Here is a 17,066-nt window from a genome sequence, read left to right as displayed (position 1 = left end):
CTAATTCTAGGAATCCCGACGCAAGCCATCGTGCATCTAGTTATACTAGGGTAGCCAGGCTCATCCACGTCTGGATATTCAAAGTGTAAAGTTTATCCTTTCGTCTTGGAGAGCTGACCCATATGGGTGTCGGGGAATTGGTTTACCCTCTTGCACTGGAGAGCAATTAGTTTACCCTCTCGCACTGGAGAGCATGGTTGGTCTATCGGGGGTGCAATTCCTGTGATGGGTCCCTAAGAAGAGCACAGTCTTCTTTTGAAGTACCGGAGTGATCAGTTGTTGTAAGCATGCAGCTGAGCCAAGTTGTGATTACTTCTGAATTCCTCATTGAAAAACGAGTGAAACGAATGAGAACTTAGTTGTAAGGTAGGAACTGCATAACAACTGGATAACCCTCGACTTGTGAGGTGGTGCCCGTCGAGCTTCTTGAGTCTTCGGGATTTGATGTAGTGGGAGGTCACACATGGTACTTCTTCAGATTGTAGGCACTCCACTACTTTTTGATCTTTTTATCGTTTCATGGTGGCGAGGGTGTAATTACTCTTACCGCCTATTATGCTGATCTTGTACGGACCTTCCCATATGAGATCCATCTTTTTGGAGCCTTCTTTGTGGGCAATGATGAAGGCTTTTCTTAGGATTAGATCTTTGGGCTGGAACTGCCGGATCTTGGCCTTTTTGTTGTAGCTGAAAAAGAACTACTGCTGGTAAGCTGCGATGCGGGTGATAGTCTGCTCACACTTCTCCTTTGCCAGATTTAAGCTTGTGGCCATCTCTTTTTGGTTGCTCGTCTTTTGGTGGTGCGATATGCCCATAGACATCCAAAGAGTTCGTCTGGCCATTTTCTTTTCTTATTGGTGAGGGATTTCTTGTGGCAATTGAGGATCATCTTGATGGATACTTTGGCCTGCTTATTGCCTTGAGAATATCTTGGCGTAGACATGTGTTGCTTGATGCCATATTTTTAGAAAAACTTCGTCAAATCTTTGCCTACGAATTGCGGGCCGTTGTTGGTGACGATAGATTAAGGGATGCCAAATCGGTAAATAATGTTCCTCCATATGAAGCGCTCTATGTTTGTCTGAATTGTGGTCATCATGAGCTCTGCTTCTACCTATTTGGTGAAGTAGTCGGTTGCCACGATCATCATGCCTTTGCCTCTAATAGTCTGGCTGGTGATTAGCTGGGAATCGGAATGAATTGAAAGTTTTTTCACCGCCAAGTCTTTTGTCATTCGAAGGCCTGCTAGTGGGGTTTCGTACTCTGCTTTATTGTTAGATGCTTTGAAACCTAGAATGATCGCCTGCTCGGGCATCGAACCACCTGGGGTGACAAGGACCACGTCTGCTTTGAACCTTTGTAGTTGGATGCACTATTAACATGCAAATGGCAGAAGTCTCTATCGAGTGGAGCAAGCGCGGCTGAAGTGTGCTCAGCTACCTTCGGGGCGTCATTGGACCGCTTTGTTACGTTGTCAAGGCTAGGCGTGAAGGCGCGATAGGGGGCCATGGAACTAGGGCCATGTTACATGTGGCAGGAGATGCTCAACTGCCGGTATTGGGCCACTCTAGAGCTGAATAATGGAGCAAGGGTCGGCTAGGGCCGTGTGACACGCAGTAGAAGATAGTGTTCAACTGCCGGTACATGTTGCTCTTATGTAGAATCTTCTGGGGCGACGAGGATAAAACTTACTTATGAGTGTTCTTTCTAGTGTTTGTCTGCCATTGGCGTGTCTTTTGGGCCGAGTTGTTGCATTCGTCAGAAAACTTTGCATTCGCCAAGTTCTACGCCTTTATTGTCGTGCGTCTGGATTCGGCGGAATAGTGCGTCATGATGATGACTGCGTGCGTTTGAAGGTAAAACTTGAGCTTTCAGGTTACAACAAATATTACCAAAGTTAACTTTTGAATTTCTAATAGTATCGATGAGAGCTTTTAAATTGTAGAATACAGGTAGTTGGGCCCCTAACTATTCTCGCATGATAATAGAGCTTATTGTTGCTCTAGATACCATCAAACACGTGAATAAGTCCTTCGCTGCTTCTGGTTTGGATAGTAGGGATGTGACGTCGGGTACTTCTTCAAGTTTTTGAATGTGCATTGGCGAGCCTCGTCCTAAAGTGCATGCTTCTCTGCCAGAGCGAAAGAGTCTGCCAAAGTTAGATCTTCTTTCATGATCAATTTTTCGAATAACGGGTGGTCTGCTGGAAGTCTTTTTTGGAAGACTGCTCTAGCTATCGAGTCGTTGCATCCGACTATCCTTGCCTTCTCTACTTTGAACCTCCTCACATAGTCGCGAAACGACTCCTTTGGGTTCTTCTTGACGTCGAACAAATGGTCAGACTTCTTTTTGATCGAGCGATAGGATGAATATTCTTTGGTGAAAACCAAAGAAAGTTCGTAGAAATTCCGGATGGATTGTGGCGGTAGGGTGTAGAACCAATCTTGTGCCTCGCCTTGTAAAGTGGTGGCGAATATCTTGCAGATGAGATCATGGTTGTTTCGATAAAGGATCATTACGCTTCGGTAGCGCTTTAAGTGTCTCTCCGGGTCTTCATCCCTTTTGAAAGATGTGAAATGTGGCATGTTGAACTCGTGTGGAGGCTCTGCCTGCTTGATCTCGTCCGTGAAGGGTGACCTGGTTATGTTGGTCATGTTCCGTCGTAGTGCCTCGTCGGTGACCTTGTTGCGTTGGAAATCGTGCAATCGCTTGGTCAAGAGTCTCTCTACTTCTTCCTGAATTTGCCTTTGTTGGGGTATCGGAGCTTTTGGCTGTCCCCAGCCATGACTTGCTGGTCTAGGCTGCTCTTCCATGTGTTTGGCTCGTCTATACTGCAGATATAGTGCATGTGGTGCGTTTCTAGCAGGCGAGCGAGTTCTTCGCAGGCTGCTGGTTGAACTTGAGTTGGATTGAGTTACTGCTTCTCTCTATCCGTCATGCTGCCTACTTCGATGTGAGGTGGAAGATGCTCCTTGCGGGCTTAGCCACGAATGAACACTTTGCCCGAAAGGTTGCTCATGTTGACTATCGGAGTGTGGCCCAACTGTGAATGTATGCTCATCTGTGGGCCTCGTCGAGAGTGCACGCTTATCCGCGCGCTAAAACGGGAGTATACGCTATCTTGGGGGCCCAATCGGGAATGCACACTGCCCGAACGCTCGGCTCGTGGCTGCTTGCCGGGACGCTGCTGGAAAAGTTCGTTTGCCTTTGTCCTACTTCGGGATACCTCGTATGGGGCACGTTGGATCCCGATACGTTGCAAAAGTTGATTCACCAAAGTTGTCTGTTGTGTAAGGGCGCTCGTCAACTCTATGACTTGTCGAGACAAGTGTTGTTCACCATTTGGATTGGAAAAGCCTGGAATGAATGCGCCTCTTTAGGCAGTGGAAGGGTGGTAGACTCCGTGCGCGAGATTTAAGTTGGGAAATGTCAAATCCGTGAAAAAATATGGTGAGAATGCCCCCGGCTCGATGGTAAGTCCGAATAGTTGAGATAGTCTTGGGCCAACTTGGGCTGCTTGGAAATCCACGGGAGCAGACTGGGCCGCGGGAACAGGTTGGGCCATGAGAGCAGGCTGGGCTGCAAAAGTGGGCTGCTCGTCGGGAGTAGGCTGGGCCACGAGAGCAGGTTGGGCCATGAGAGCAGGCTAGGCTGCGAGAGTGAGTTGCTCGGCGGGAGCAGGCTGGACCACAGGAGTGGGCTGCCCGTCGGGAGCAGGCTGGGCCACGAGAGTAGGTTGGGCCGCGAGAGTGGGCTGCTCGGAGTGTGATGCACATAGGTGCAAGGCTTGGGCTTGGCTTGGCAACGCGTTGAGTTCGCGTTGGGCTTGGAGTGACATGGCTTGGGTCGTGGCCTTAGTGCCGTGAGCCTAGGATGGTACGGCTCGGGCCGTGGTGAAAGCACCATGGACCTCACCACGGGTGGCTACCGAGGTAGCCACCGTGGTGGAAACTCGTGGTGGTGGTGTCGCTCCACTTATTGTCGCATTTAGCCTCACGGATCTCCGTAATCCCATTTCTTGAATATTAAAATTTTCACTTGCAGAATTTTCTAAATTTCTAGCCATTATATTTTGCTTATATGTTTTATCAAAGAACCTTTGCAAGTAAAAAATTCTAATAATAAGAACGTATGAAAAATATTCAAATGGACTAGAAAATAAAGAAAAAACATTTTTGTGCGAGAGTCTTCTACGAGTATGAATTTCAACTCTTAATGAAAGCACCAATTTGTGGATGCAAATTTCTTCCTCTTTGATCTTGGACAATTTTGCACCTACAAAACAATTAACACCTTAGGTTAAGGCCAAGAGCCTCACGCGCCCATGATGAATGGGGGGGGCTTTGGTCGAAGAACCTCCGATGCCAAAGTTAGAATTTAGAAAGAAAAAGTGTTTAGAGAATTTTAGGATTTTTGCCAAAGTGTTCGCCTTATCATTTGGTGAAAATAGGAGCCTATTTATAGGGCTAGGTTGGTTCACTTTAGAAAGGAATGTGGCCGGCCACTTAGTAGGGTTTTTAGGTTTTGTTTTTGTTTAATTAGGCAATTAATTGGCTAATTAAACATAAAAGTAAATGTTTTGGTGGTTATGGAATTTATTGGCTAATAAAAAGGAAGAAATGGTGAAAAAGGTAGAAAAAAGTGATAGGCTCTTTTTGGATGGGAATTGCCGGCCCTTGGTGTGATTTTTGGGGTATAATGGGTGATTAATTTGGTAATTAATGAATTAATTAGGAATTAATTCATTAATTAGCCAATTAATCTCTATTTTTATGGGATAATTTATAGGTTATGAAGTAATTACCTATAATGAGGATGGATGAGATAAATTGGAATTGGTTACCTTTTTTGGAGCATTTTTGACTTGGTTGAGGATGATTGTCCGCCGCTCGCGCGTAGGAATCTCGGTATGCCTCAAGGGTATTTTTGTCCTCTTTTACCAAAAAATCCACGTGTCGCCTTGTGATTATTTTTTGTTCCACACTCTCCTATTGCCATGATAACTTCACCGATCACACAAAGAGAGAAGGTTTCCTCCAATGCACGAGGTATTATAAAACAATGGAGCATCATTTGAAAACTATAGTGAGCGAGGTACCTCATGCCCGTTGTGAATGCTTTGAGGGCTTTCTTGTCATCTGCTTTCGAGAGTACTCGTGGCTGAAGCGCTCTACATATTGAACGCAATTATTTGTCTCGCTACTAACGAATGGGGTATAAGTTGTCTACATATAACTCTGGAAGATATGTTAGGCAACAAAGAAGGAATCTACTGTCTCAAGTTGCAGATGGTAAAACCAATTGAGGGATCTACCAGAGGGGCAAAATAAGACAATGTTCTTCATCATTGTGTCTTCAATATCGTCACGCTCCGGATCCAAAATCGGTGAAAAATATAACCCCGCATCCAGTTCGCAAATAAAAAGTAAAATAAAAACAAAAATAAACGAAATACGAGATTGAAAAGAAAAAAAAATATAAAAAAAAATCTTATACAAATAACCAAAAATCCTTATAGGTGTACATAAAATAGTAGAACTCTCAAATCCCACATCTAACACAATACCATCTCGTCTAGCCCTAGTTTTATCAAACAACCACTATCGCCCAATGAGTAGAATATATAATATATCACCCAAGCGATGCCATTTGACACACTCTAGAAAATAGAGTACTTATATAAAACCATATATCATATAATTCCATATCTCATTATCTTTTCACATGTTAGTTATACTTCATAATATGTTAATGCAGGTCATTTTCAACCCCAAGAGTCCAAGGAACACCGAATCAAGGAACATCGGCCCAAGGACAGACATGCCCAAAGGAAGACAATGCTCGACAAGATTGAGAGGACGATCTCGAGGGCTATAAAAGACCGCTAACATTCTAAATTGTCTATCAACAACAAGGCCAAATGCTTCCCATAAAGTACCTTTTGACCGCTAAGGGCAAGATGGTGTACATACATGAGGTCCTAGGAATAGAGAGACATGTCTACTTAGAAATCAACTCCAGGCTATATGGAGGCTATCCAAGAGAACAAAAGCCTATGAAAGGACATAAAGGCTGACAGATAGGTCATTTGGGTGTGGGTTCCCACCAACTTCATATTTGAGCAAGGCGTTCGACATGAGTGGTCCCAAGAAAGCATGCAAGTGAATCTGAACAGATTTCACTTTGTTGCCACGTGCTGGCCAAAGAGCGAAAGGGCATCTAACATATTAGGTTTACGTATTCAGCGCGTTAAATGTAAAGGCGGTGAAAGGTTTGAGCTCAGGAACTTAGGGCTCTTTGAGGGCTTATATAAGGACAATGGATACTCTTTATAATGGGGTTGGACAAATTGAGAGAGAAAAGAGACTGTGTTAAGCCCTGAGTCCCTAATAAAAGAAGAATGATACTTCTTTGAACTCGTGGCTAGTTGAGTTCTTAATATACACCTAAATTTAATAAAAAAATAGACGGCATTAATGAAAAACGCAATGGTACAACACATTATTAAATTCGAAGTCTTAAAAAAAAACTAATACATAAGAACTCAAATTAAATTACGGATAAAATTCAGAAATCATTTCTACGGTAAGAAGCATTGGTAATGGTATACTTTCTCCAAACTTTCTCAATTTGGGCATATTGGGCCGTTGGCCCAATACAGTCTCACAATTTATGAGGTCTCTCTCGAGTCTCTCGTACCGACCCTATTCCCAACCGTGAGAATAAGTTCCCCCACTACCCACAAACATGGCGTAAAGCTCAACTACACACCGGCCGCTCTGCTACCTTCTTTCTCTCTCCCCTCAATCTTCACAGAAAGCCTTCAGCTTTCATTGTCGCAGACCCTGAAAATGTCTGGTGGGTTCTTCAGGGTAAGTCGAGTTGTATCGGATTTCGACTCAATTAACTAACCCAGATCTTCTAATTCAGAAGCTCTAATTTTACTGATTGATTTATTTGGATTGTGTTTGTTCAGGGTACGTCCGCCGATCAGGACACTAGGTTTTCCAATAAGCAAGCCAAGCTAATGAAATCTCAGAAATTTGCACCTGAATTGGAACATTTGGTTAGTCTCTTAATTTTTTTTTGTTCGAATATAATCGAAATTTGAATTTGCATATAAATTTTGTTAATTTTTGAGAATTGGGTATTGCTTAAGAGTTGTCGAAATCGGGCTTGACCAACTGGTGTGGTTAATTGTGGATGAATTATGTGTTGTAGGTCGATATGTCGAAGGTGAGTATGGATGTTATGCGCCCGTGGATTGCTAATCGGGCAACGGAGCTTCTTGGGTTTGAAGATGAAGTTCTTATCAACTTTATTTATGGTCTTTTGGAAGGAAAGGTAATTTATTGCTTAGCTGGTAGGTTTACTGTTAATTATGGCTTTTCGTTAGTGCATAAGTATGTCTAGTTAATAATGAGGGCGAACTATATGATTTTCCATAGTGATAAATGTTGTCATGGCCCTTCACCTAGATGTCAACTTGTGTTCATTTTGATTATTTATTGGTAAGATTTGTTGGTATGAGATCCCTGGGTCTGTGCATTTGTGGTTAATAGTTATGTTGTTTGAACTGCATATGTTTGCTACAATTTGTAGGTGAATGGGAAGGAAATTCAAATATCGCTTACTGGATTTATGGAGAAAAATACTGTGAAGTTTATGAAAGAGCTTTGGACGCTGCTTATCAGTGCGCAAAACAATGCTAGCGGTGTACCTCAACAATTTTTGGATGCCAAACAAGAAGAAGCACGGAAAAAGAAGGTTATTATATTTTCAGTGTCAAATCGTGTTCCAAGTCTGTTGAGATGATACAGCTTTATTAATGATATTGTGTTATGGATTCTTGCAGGAGGAGGCAGACAGGTTTGCAAACGAAATTCAGAAAAAGAAAGAGAAGGAGAGGATAGATCAACAAGAGATGTTGAAGATGGTAATAATATTTCATGCTGGAGTTCCATTCTCTAGAGCTGGGTCGTTTTGTTTTAACTTCTGTTTGTGTTTTCATGCATTCAGCTAGCTTCTGCAATTATTTGGGTTCATTCCTTTTCCTCAAACTACTGTAGGAAGGAGGGGCTGGTAAGAAAGCTAACAATGCTGCATTGGAGCCAAACACAAAGCATATGTCACCAAGGGATTCAAATGATCGTTATGAGGATGAAAGAGGAGCTGAAAAGAGGAATGGTGTGAAGGCAAGGAACAAGTAAGAAATTTGGAATTGTTTTACCATTCATTAGTGTTGTTGTTACGTGTGCTGTATAACTATGCTTTGCACTTATGCTTGACAGACTTTTCTGTGCATGGGAATTGTTGAATTGTTTCTTTTCGGTACTAGTAACCATTTGTCTAATCATACTATGCTTCCTTGTTCTTCAACTATATGGAATACTGTAGCCATATTGTTTTGTTGTCTACACAATTCGATGTGAAAGTTCTCTCACTTCTTTTGTTAATTTTATTGTGTAGAACCCATAGTCGTTCTAAAGATTATATGTGTAATCTCCTGCAGGGTTTCCAGATCTCCAAATTCAGAAAATTCATCTTTGTCTCCTCGGTGATTATCTTGACTATCATCTTCCGTCATTAATCTTAAATATACTGCTTGGTTGCTATAAGCAAATAAAACTCTTGTAATTTATTCTCTTCTGGTTTAAATTTCCCTAGCCGACCCCACTTAGTGGGAAAAGGCTTTGTTGTTGTTGTTTGTTGGTTTAAATTTCCCGTTTTGATTTTCATTTCTTAACTAGACTAACATTTTTTTTAGATATTCCATTTATCAAGAGTTTCTCATGTATACATTGATAATTCAATTTCGATTTCTTGGCTTTTTTGCGTCTCACAATAATTATAATTATTTAGTGAAAGACACCGATCACGAAGTATTTCCAAGTCGCCAAAAGCATCGAGACGATCCATTTCTTCTGAAAGTGATCGCTCTCCACCAAGACGGCCTATTACAACTGTTCGGAGGCATTCACCTGAGGGTTCAATCTCCCCAAGAAGAAGATCACCTTATTCCAGGCAAAGATCTAGATCAAATTCCCAACAAAGATCACCCTCTCCGTATCGGCGTAGAGTACGTTCTCCATATTGGCGTAGACCCTCACTTGTCAGGCACCGCAGATCACCCTCACCTGTCCGGCGCCGCAGATCACCCTCACCAGTCAGGCGCCGCAGATCACCCTCCCCTGTGCGGCGCCGCAGATCACCCTCCCCTGTCCGGCGTCGCAGATCACCCTCCCCTGTCCGACGCCGCAGATCACCCTCCCCTGTCCGGCGCCGCAGATCACCCTCGCCTGTCCGGCGTCCCAGATCACCCTCACCTGTGCGGCGTCGCAGGTCGCCCTCTCCTTTGCGACGTTGCAGATCTCGCTCACCTGTGCGTCGCAGATCACCCTCACCTGTACGACGGTCGTATCGAAGATCCCCATTGAATACACGGGATCGGTATGTGTCTCCCTTGCAGCATAGGTCACCAGTTCGTAGCAGGAGGTCACCAACTCCTCCGCATAGGTCTCCGTCTCCACATGATCAAAGTTCATCTCCTATTCAGCATGATTCCCCTTCGCCAATCAGGAGAACATCAAAGCTTCAAAGATCTCCCTCACAATCTCCTCAAGAAAGAACCAGGTTTATATAACTCTGTTTTTTTAAGAATTCTGTTTTTTTTTTTCCTGACCCATAGGCTTTTGTTTGGTGCATTGCATGCCAGATTTAAGCTCATTAGAAGTTCTGTAGTGGTACTCATTTTGTGAGATTAAGTTATCGAGAGCTTTCCTTGTAGGGACTTCTGTTGCATATTGTCAATTAGTTCTTAGCTACCTGTTTAGATATTTTTTTATAAGGCATGTTGAGAAAAACAGCGATTTTATAAAAACCAGTGTTTACAGGTCCCTTGAAAAAACTTCTTCCGTGCCACACCGGTCTAGCTCACATGGGTCATTGCAGAGGGAATTAAAGAATGGGAATGATTCGCGTAAAAGAGAAACAGATTTCTTGCCATCACCAGAGAGGTCTCGCATACTCTCAGAATCTCCACCAGGCGTAAGAAGTTCTAGTGAAGAAAGGAGGTATACATTTTGGCTGCTTATTTGATTCATATGATCTCACAACGTTAGTCTTTGATTATTTTGTTAGTTTTGTACTTACTATTTCATGCTGCATTAGAAGAAGTTTGTCTAGCCCAGATGAGAGTCCAGTTAGACGACCAAGGGAGCAAATGACACGTAATGTTAGCTCAAGTCCTCCAAGGAAACTAAGAGAACAACAACTTCGTCGTGGAAGTCCAGACACAAGTGAAGAGTAAGAACTGAACTATACTAGGTTCATTTGAATTTGAAAATTTATCAGAATATCGTGATATACTCTTTGTTATCATTTATCATGGTATTATTCAATTCAAAATAAATAAATTATCATAGCATTAGAATATTTTCATTCTTTCAATTTATCTTTACTAATTTTGGATTTTTTGGTGTGGTATCAGTAAGCCGAAAGTTTCTCCTGCTAAGGTTCGTAACAAGGAAGAGTACTCTAAGAATCGCCTGGGTAATAAGGACTCCAGAAACAAAGAGCAGGAGATGAAGAGGTAAATATGCCTGCAACACATTTTATAATGCATATATGATTTTACTTGGATGCACTTAATTTGTAGGTCTGACATGGTTACACTCCTGACAGTGGGAAATCTTCTGGGAGGGGGGTTCCTGAAAGTCCTGATCAACAACAGTCTCCGACCATATATAAGGACTCTCTACATGGTGAGACGCAAAATCCCGATGATGGTAGAAAGTCTGATGAAAAGAACCGCTCTCATTCAAAAAATTCCAAGGACAGTGATAGGCATCGTAAACCTGGATCTGTGCACTCATCAGTTGAAAAGGTTGATCATGGTAATCGAAGTGGTACTGTTGAATCTGGTTCCGAGGAAAGTGAAAAACGCAGAGGTGGGGATAAGGGAAAAAGAAAGAATAAGAGATCAGAGAGGCAAGAAGTTACTTCAGAGGATGATTACAGCAATGATTCTGAAATAGACGAGAGGAAGGATGCTAAAAGGAGAAGGAAAGAGGAAAAGAGATCAAGGAAGGAGAAGAAGCGCCGAAGACGCGAGGAGAGACGTCACAGAAAAGAAGAACGTCGTGCAGAGAAGCTGAAAGGGAAGAATTACAGTGGTGCTTCTGCTTCAGATTGTGAACATGTAGGCAGGAGGGAGCTTCATTCAAGTGACAATGAAGAGACGGAGGCTATTCAGAAGAAACTTGAGATTGAGTTACGAAAGAAGGCTCTCGAATCACTTAAAGCAAAAAAGGGCATTAGTCATTAAATTTGTTGCTGTGTTTGGATACTGATGTTTAAACTTTTCAATTATATTAAGCAATAACATTTCAGATTTGGTATGAGTATAATTTGTTTGAATGCGAGTATTTCTATGTTTTTATTACTGTTTAATGTAATCTGTGTTTACTGCTGGCAGTTTAAGTGGATAAATGAGGATTTCCTGAGCTATTCCCTTGAGTTCAACTTTATGCAGACCTTGCTGCTAGATTTTCTGGTAATGGTTGTCTTTTGTGAATTGTGTATATGCTTTGTTGTTTTATAGGATGTCATCATCATATGGATATGGAGTATTGGCTTTTGTCTGATTTTGATTTTGAATTGGGTTTTAGTTCTAGTTTTTTTAATTGTCGAACACTTGATTAAATTTTGTATTTGGGCATTGTTAGCTTGTTTGATGTGCAAAGTTGGTTATAATTTTGGGTAGAATTTGTTCTGGCAGTATGATTGGTTTACATTATTTGTTTCTTACAACGTAAAGAACCTGAAGGTCTTGTCTGTTTCACTGATGAGCATTTACTAAAACTAGCTTCCTGGTTAATTGGTAGATGAAATTTATGTCAACTAGGTGTGAACTACTTGAGCAGATCATGTGCAGATTCACATTTTGACCATTGATTCAGGTAAGCTTTTCTATGCCTTTATGGGCTTTTTTAGAGGAACAACTCAGTGTCTCTAGGGGAATCCTCTTTCTACCTCTTTCAATCTAATAATCTCTCTCTTTTCCCCTCCTAGTTTGTATATTGTTGTTTCTTTCTTACTTCATTTGTGTTTAAATTTTAAGGTTGGCAGCTTGAGAGTTGTTCCTGGGACTAATTTATCTAAAATTGTCCATGGTGCTGTGGTCTGGATTTGTCCGGTCCTGATGTTGATACCAGCTATAAGGTTGATTGGGATGGTAGTCGCATTTAATTTTGATAGGAAAATTTGTTGCTTGGATAATATTTTTCTGTCGTTGGGCAGTACTGTTGAAAAATTGTGATTTTAATTGTTCATTTAGACATATGGTATGTGAATCTTTGGCTGCAGTTTTTACTCTCATTTCCTTTCAATAGTTAGTCATAAGTATTTTCTGCATCTTGGCATGGATTTCTATTCATTTTCAGAACTACAATGACACATCTATTTTGATGTATTACTGCCATTTGCAAAAGGATTTGTTTTGCGGTATATGATTAACTTTGAGGGTGCGAGATGATTTCCGTTGCTAAAGTAAATAGTTTGTTACCGTGGATGCTAGTAGTCTATGCTTAAGAAGCTTAAGAATTAGCATTTAAATAGCAAATTGATAGTGAGTTTTGTTGGAGATGTGAAGCATGGAGTTGTATTTGTAACGTGTTGTCTGACTTAAGCACAAGTAGATGCGGCTTATGGTTATGGACTTGGATGCTGATAGCAACCCTCATGGAAGGGGAAGGAAGGATGAGAGCTCATCTGTTTTGTAGTGAAGATCTCGGTGAGCATGCTAGTACGCGAGTATATTTTGCTTGCCAGGTTGTGTTTAGGTTTTAGGTGGGCTTCGACTGAAAATTTGTTTTTGTGTTCCCTGAGTTAATATGTTTTTCTAGGTTGTCCTTTTTGGTTTCCCACCCTCACCCGTCCATCCTTCACTTTTCGCAGGTAGTCCCGAGCAAAACTCCCATTCAATAGGTTGTAATATGTGGCATCCCTAGAAAATTTTCAGGTTATTCAATATTCTTTATTTGATTTACTAGCTTCTTTAGGAGTTCTCCAGCTCCGACCTTTTTGAGTTTTCCGTTTATTTTTCCGTCATTGAAATCCTCTGTTTGAATACGATTTTTGTCGATTTTAATCTATTTGTAGTTGTTACCAGTATGGCATGGCTTGATTATTGTTGTGAGGTTGTGCATGCTGCAATACCATTCTGTTTTGTTAGCTTGGATTCCTTGTTACTCCCTAGAATTTACCACGGCTGCGTGCCCTTTATGGCGTGCCGTTGAATGTCGCTTTTCGGTTGTTTTGCCAATGAATTAGTCCTGGGTTACATCGACCTACTTGCTTTAGGCTTCGAGTCTTATGATACTTCTGTTAAAGAGCAGATAACCTCTCGCCGGAGATTTTGCTCAGTAACTAGGAAAACACACCCGTGTGTTGGCATCTCCGGTGAGAGACATGATTTTTGCTATCCCACCGGCGTGTTGCCATTAAAGTTCCCGAGATCTCTTCTTGCTCACTCTTATGGTGCTTCAACGAAACTGACAAAATTATGGACATTGAGTTATTTAGACCATATTATGGAATTCAAATCCCCTTCAGACTGTCTGGAGGCGACGGACTAAGGAATTCGGGCTGTTCAAGAGAGAAAGAGATCCGAGTTGTTCAAGGGCTTGGTTTTGTAGGAAGTGGGCGAGTGGAATGCGCCAATGAGAGAATTTTCCAGTCCATCGGGTTTGGATATATTCGGAGAGGATCTGAATTCCATACTATGCATCCGCGGGCCATCCCTATCTTATTATTTCTTTGGAATGTAGAAATATCATGGCTGTATGTCATTTTCTGGAGGCCGCCATTAAAATCCTTGGTGTCCAATTTTCCTCAAGTAGATAGACCGTGCCACGTGGCGCCGTTTCATTCGCCTGCTCCCATACCCTCCCATCCAGATAATATTCTTGCCCGAGGCTCGTACTGTCCTGGAGCCCGTCATGGATATGCAAAAAATCTGAAGTGTGAGGGAAAGAGCCACTCTTTGCATCAATGGCTCCAACTCTCACTTCCAATTCGTTTCTTCTAACCTCCACACCCAATCCATCAAGAGCAACAAACCTCAAGAACCCGAGGCTCTCGGTCTTCGCCAAGAGGGCAGGACCCTTGTCTGCGTTTCGGTTTGGTAAGTCCGGGGACGATGGTTCAGTGTCGGACGAAGGACAAGCTGATGACTCCACCAATTCCAGCCCTTTCCGGTTTAATTTCGGCAAAATGCCCGACGTAAAGTCTTTGGTCCCCGTTGTGAGTCGGCCTTCTTTAGGTCTGTCATTCGGGAACCAAAGAGCGAAGGACCCTGGAACTGTGTTTGTTGCTGGCGCAACCGGGCAGGCTGGGGTTCGGATAGCGCAGACCCTTCTACGTGAAGGTTTTAGCGTACGGGCTGGTGTGCCTGAGCTTGGTGCTGCTCAGGAGTTGGCTCGAGTTGCTTCTAAATACAAGGTTAGCTTCTCAAACCAATTTTATGAACAATGTCAGTTGCAACACTTTCGTACCAAACTTTCTAAAATTAACCATGATGATTTTTTTGACGGGAATTATAACGCCTTCTTAAACAATGAAATCGACATTATTCGTATCGATTGCTTTAGTGGTAGAAGACTTATCTTTCGCTATGCAAGCATTTTGTACACTAGATCATATCGAATGAAGAATCAAAACGCCTCAACGCGGTCGAATCCGTCTTCCAAGATGCTGAGTCCATTGCCAAAGCCATTGGAAACGCCAGTAAAGTAGTCGTCACCATTGGCCCTGCCGAGAATGGTCCAACGACGGAAGTCACCCCATTTGACGCCTTGCAGGTGATTCAAGCTGCCCAACTGGCCGGCGTTGGCCATGTGGCGATAATCTATGATGGAAACTCAGTGGGATCATCAACGAACAATGTACTAGATGGCATATCTTCATTCTTCAACAACCTCTTCTCGCAAACTCAGTTGTTGACAGTCGCTGAGTTTTTGCAAAAAGTCATTGAAATGGACGTTAGCTACACCTTTATAAAGACAAGTTTGACGGAAGATTTTTCGCCGGAGAGCTCTTATAACATTGTTATGTCAGCTGAAGGAGGCGGAGGTGCAAACGACTACAAAGTAATGTAATGTAATGTATGCAATATTAGTGTTGTGATTTCATTTTTATTTTTTGACATTAAACTTTCGTAGTTTGTCCTGATAATATTGAACATTACACAACTAGGTAGCCAAGTCTCAGATTGCAGCCCTGGTGGCAGATGTTTTCTCAAATACTTCCATGGCGGAAAATAAGGTACACAAAACCGAACACGTTGCAGATCACATCTTTTGCCAATTGGGCTCTTCTATCTATCTCAGCCGGTTTGACCGTTGTGATAAATGTGATCGATCAAACATTACTTCTTTTTTTTCTTCCCATATGTGTATATTCAAAGTTATTACAGACATTGATTGGTTACTAGTATATAGTATTTTTCTGTTGGCTTCCCTATTGATTTAAATTATTTATTTTTATGATTGGCAAGGTTGTGGAAGTATATACCGATCCATCTGCACCCATGAGGCCTGTAGATCAGCTTTTCGGGTAGAACCCTAGTCATGTTTTCTTATTCAAAAAATTACTTTATATGGAAGATTTTCTAACTGTGGTGCATGCTTTATTGGCTTTATATAGTACCATCCCTGAGGATGGAAGAAGGAAAGCTTATGCAGAAATGATTGCGAAGGCAAAGGTGGAAGAAGAGGCAATAATAGCTGCTGAGAGAGCCCGCGAAGCAGCTGAGGCGACGAAGAAACTTGAAGAAGAGGTAAAAAAGCTGACCGAGCAAGAAGCTCGCGCGTCAAGTTTAGCTGAAGATGCTCAAGTGAAGGCTGATACTACAGGGGCCTCAATAGATGGCCTTTTGAACAAGGCAAAAAACATTGGCACAAGGATGTCGTGGGAAAAGTTTAGCACACAAGTTGTGGATACAGTTCAAAAATCCGTAGAGACGCCAAAATCAAAAGTGCAGATTGCGACCGTCAGAGGACAATCAAAGGCTCGGACTTTATCTCCGCAGAAAGCAGTTTCCAAGCCAGTTTCAACTCCAAAACCAGCTTCTTTGAAACCTAAGGAGCAGCCAAAGCCTAAAGCTAAACAAACAGATGCGAAGAAAGAAGTGAGGAAGGTGTTCGGGGGCTTGTTTACGCAGGAAACCGTGTATGTTGACGATGAGTGAGACGATTAATTACTTGCCAAGTAATAGTCTTTTCAGACTATTTTGGTGAAAGAATGTGTAGTAGATTGTGGTGTAATTGAAATTTGGAAGATGTTTAATTTTACACGAGTTCTAGCAAATAATTTTTGTACTGGTTAAAGTCTTTTCTCAATGAATAATGAATTACTCTCTTTCGACTTCTTAATAATCCAAACCTTAATTAAGTGAACATTTGCAAAAACACCATATGAAAAACTAATTGCAGAAACTTATGACCTAAGTTACACTAAACTTAAAGCAGACGCGGTCCGTTTAAAGCACTTAAAACACAAAACTAAAGTGAAACATAACGAAATGATTCAAAACACTTACCAAATGATCCCGGATCAATCTCAAAACTTGGAATACATACGGTGACGTATATATTAAGATCACATTTCCAGTCGTCTGGTGCTGATTGTAAACCATTGAAAGATTTGGTAAGAACTGTTATGCAGAGAGTGAGAGAGAAGAAGAAGATTGGGAGATTTTAGAGAGAGAAGAGATCTTTGGAAATGTATTCTTTCTTGTTAGTTACAACTGTTTATTAAAAGCTGTATTTAATATCTATAGTAGCTTGCACTCTAAGCTACAATCACAACAAACTTAACTAACTTTGTAATCTATTGACACATGTCAATTCCATAGCCATAGGATCTTAATACTCCTAATATCCCCCCTCAAGCTCAGGAGAAGAGAAATTGAGCCTGAGATTGGCACAATGTGTCTGAAATAGTGGTGCAAAGAGCCCTTTAAGTATATCATCAAATTGTTCATTCGAAGACACGAAATGCACCTG

At 41.8% G+C, this 17,066-nt stretch overlaps 2 protein-coding genes across 3 annotated transcripts; both read left to right on the top strand.

Moving 5' to 3' along the window:
- The first annotated feature begins 6,651 nt into the window (after positions 1 to 6,651).
- LOC103420478 (uncharacterized) lies at positions 6,652 to 11,402 on the top strand. Of its 2 annotated transcripts, none has more exons than XM_017327612.3 (12): positions 6,652 to 6,872; positions 6,977 to 7,066; positions 7,222 to 7,344; positions 7,603 to 7,767; positions 7,856 to 7,936; positions 8,070 to 8,206; positions 8,513 to 8,557; positions 8,863 to 9,633; positions 9,894 to 10,073; positions 10,171 to 10,305; positions 10,490 to 10,591; positions 10,684 to 11,402. In XM_017327612.3, exons 1-12 carry the CDS (start codon positions 6,852 to 6,854, stop codon positions 11,324 to 11,326), a joined length of 2,493 nt encoding a protein of 830 aa, XP_017183101.1. In that variant the 5' UTR covers positions 6,652 to 6,851; the 3' UTR covers positions 11,327 to 11,402. The 2 variants fall into 2 exon arrangements, with proteins under 2 accessions (XP_017183101.1, XP_008356772.1); XM_008358550.4 differs by having other exon boundaries at positions 6,653 to 6,872; positions 10,174 to 10,305.
- A 1,127-nt stretch (positions 11,403 to 12,529) lies between these two features.
- Positions 12,530 to 16,419, top strand: LOC139194053 (protein PLASTID TRANSCRIPTIONALLY ACTIVE 16, chloroplastic-like). The gene is made up of 5 exons (XM_070818244.1): positions 12,530 to 14,502; positions 14,697 to 15,149; positions 15,256 to 15,324; positions 15,557 to 15,615; positions 15,706 to 16,419. Exons 1-5 carry the CDS (start codon positions 14,053 to 14,055, stop codon positions 16,247 to 16,249), a joined length of 1,575 nt encoding a protein of 524 aa, XP_070674345.1. The 5' UTR covers positions 12,530 to 14,052; the 3' UTR covers positions 16,250 to 16,419.
- The last annotated feature ends 647 nt before the right edge of the window (positions 16,420 to 17,066 follow it).

The sequence above is a fragment of the Malus domestica genome, chromosome 03 (assembly GCF_042453785.1).
Source record: "Malus domestica chromosome 03, GDT2T_hap1".
Lineage (NCBI taxonomy): Eukaryota > Viridiplantae > Streptophyta > Magnoliopsida > Rosales > Rosaceae > Malus > Malus domestica.
The sequence above is the reverse complement of the archived record's forward strand: the minus strand, read 5'-3'. Positions and strand labels throughout refer to the sequence as shown.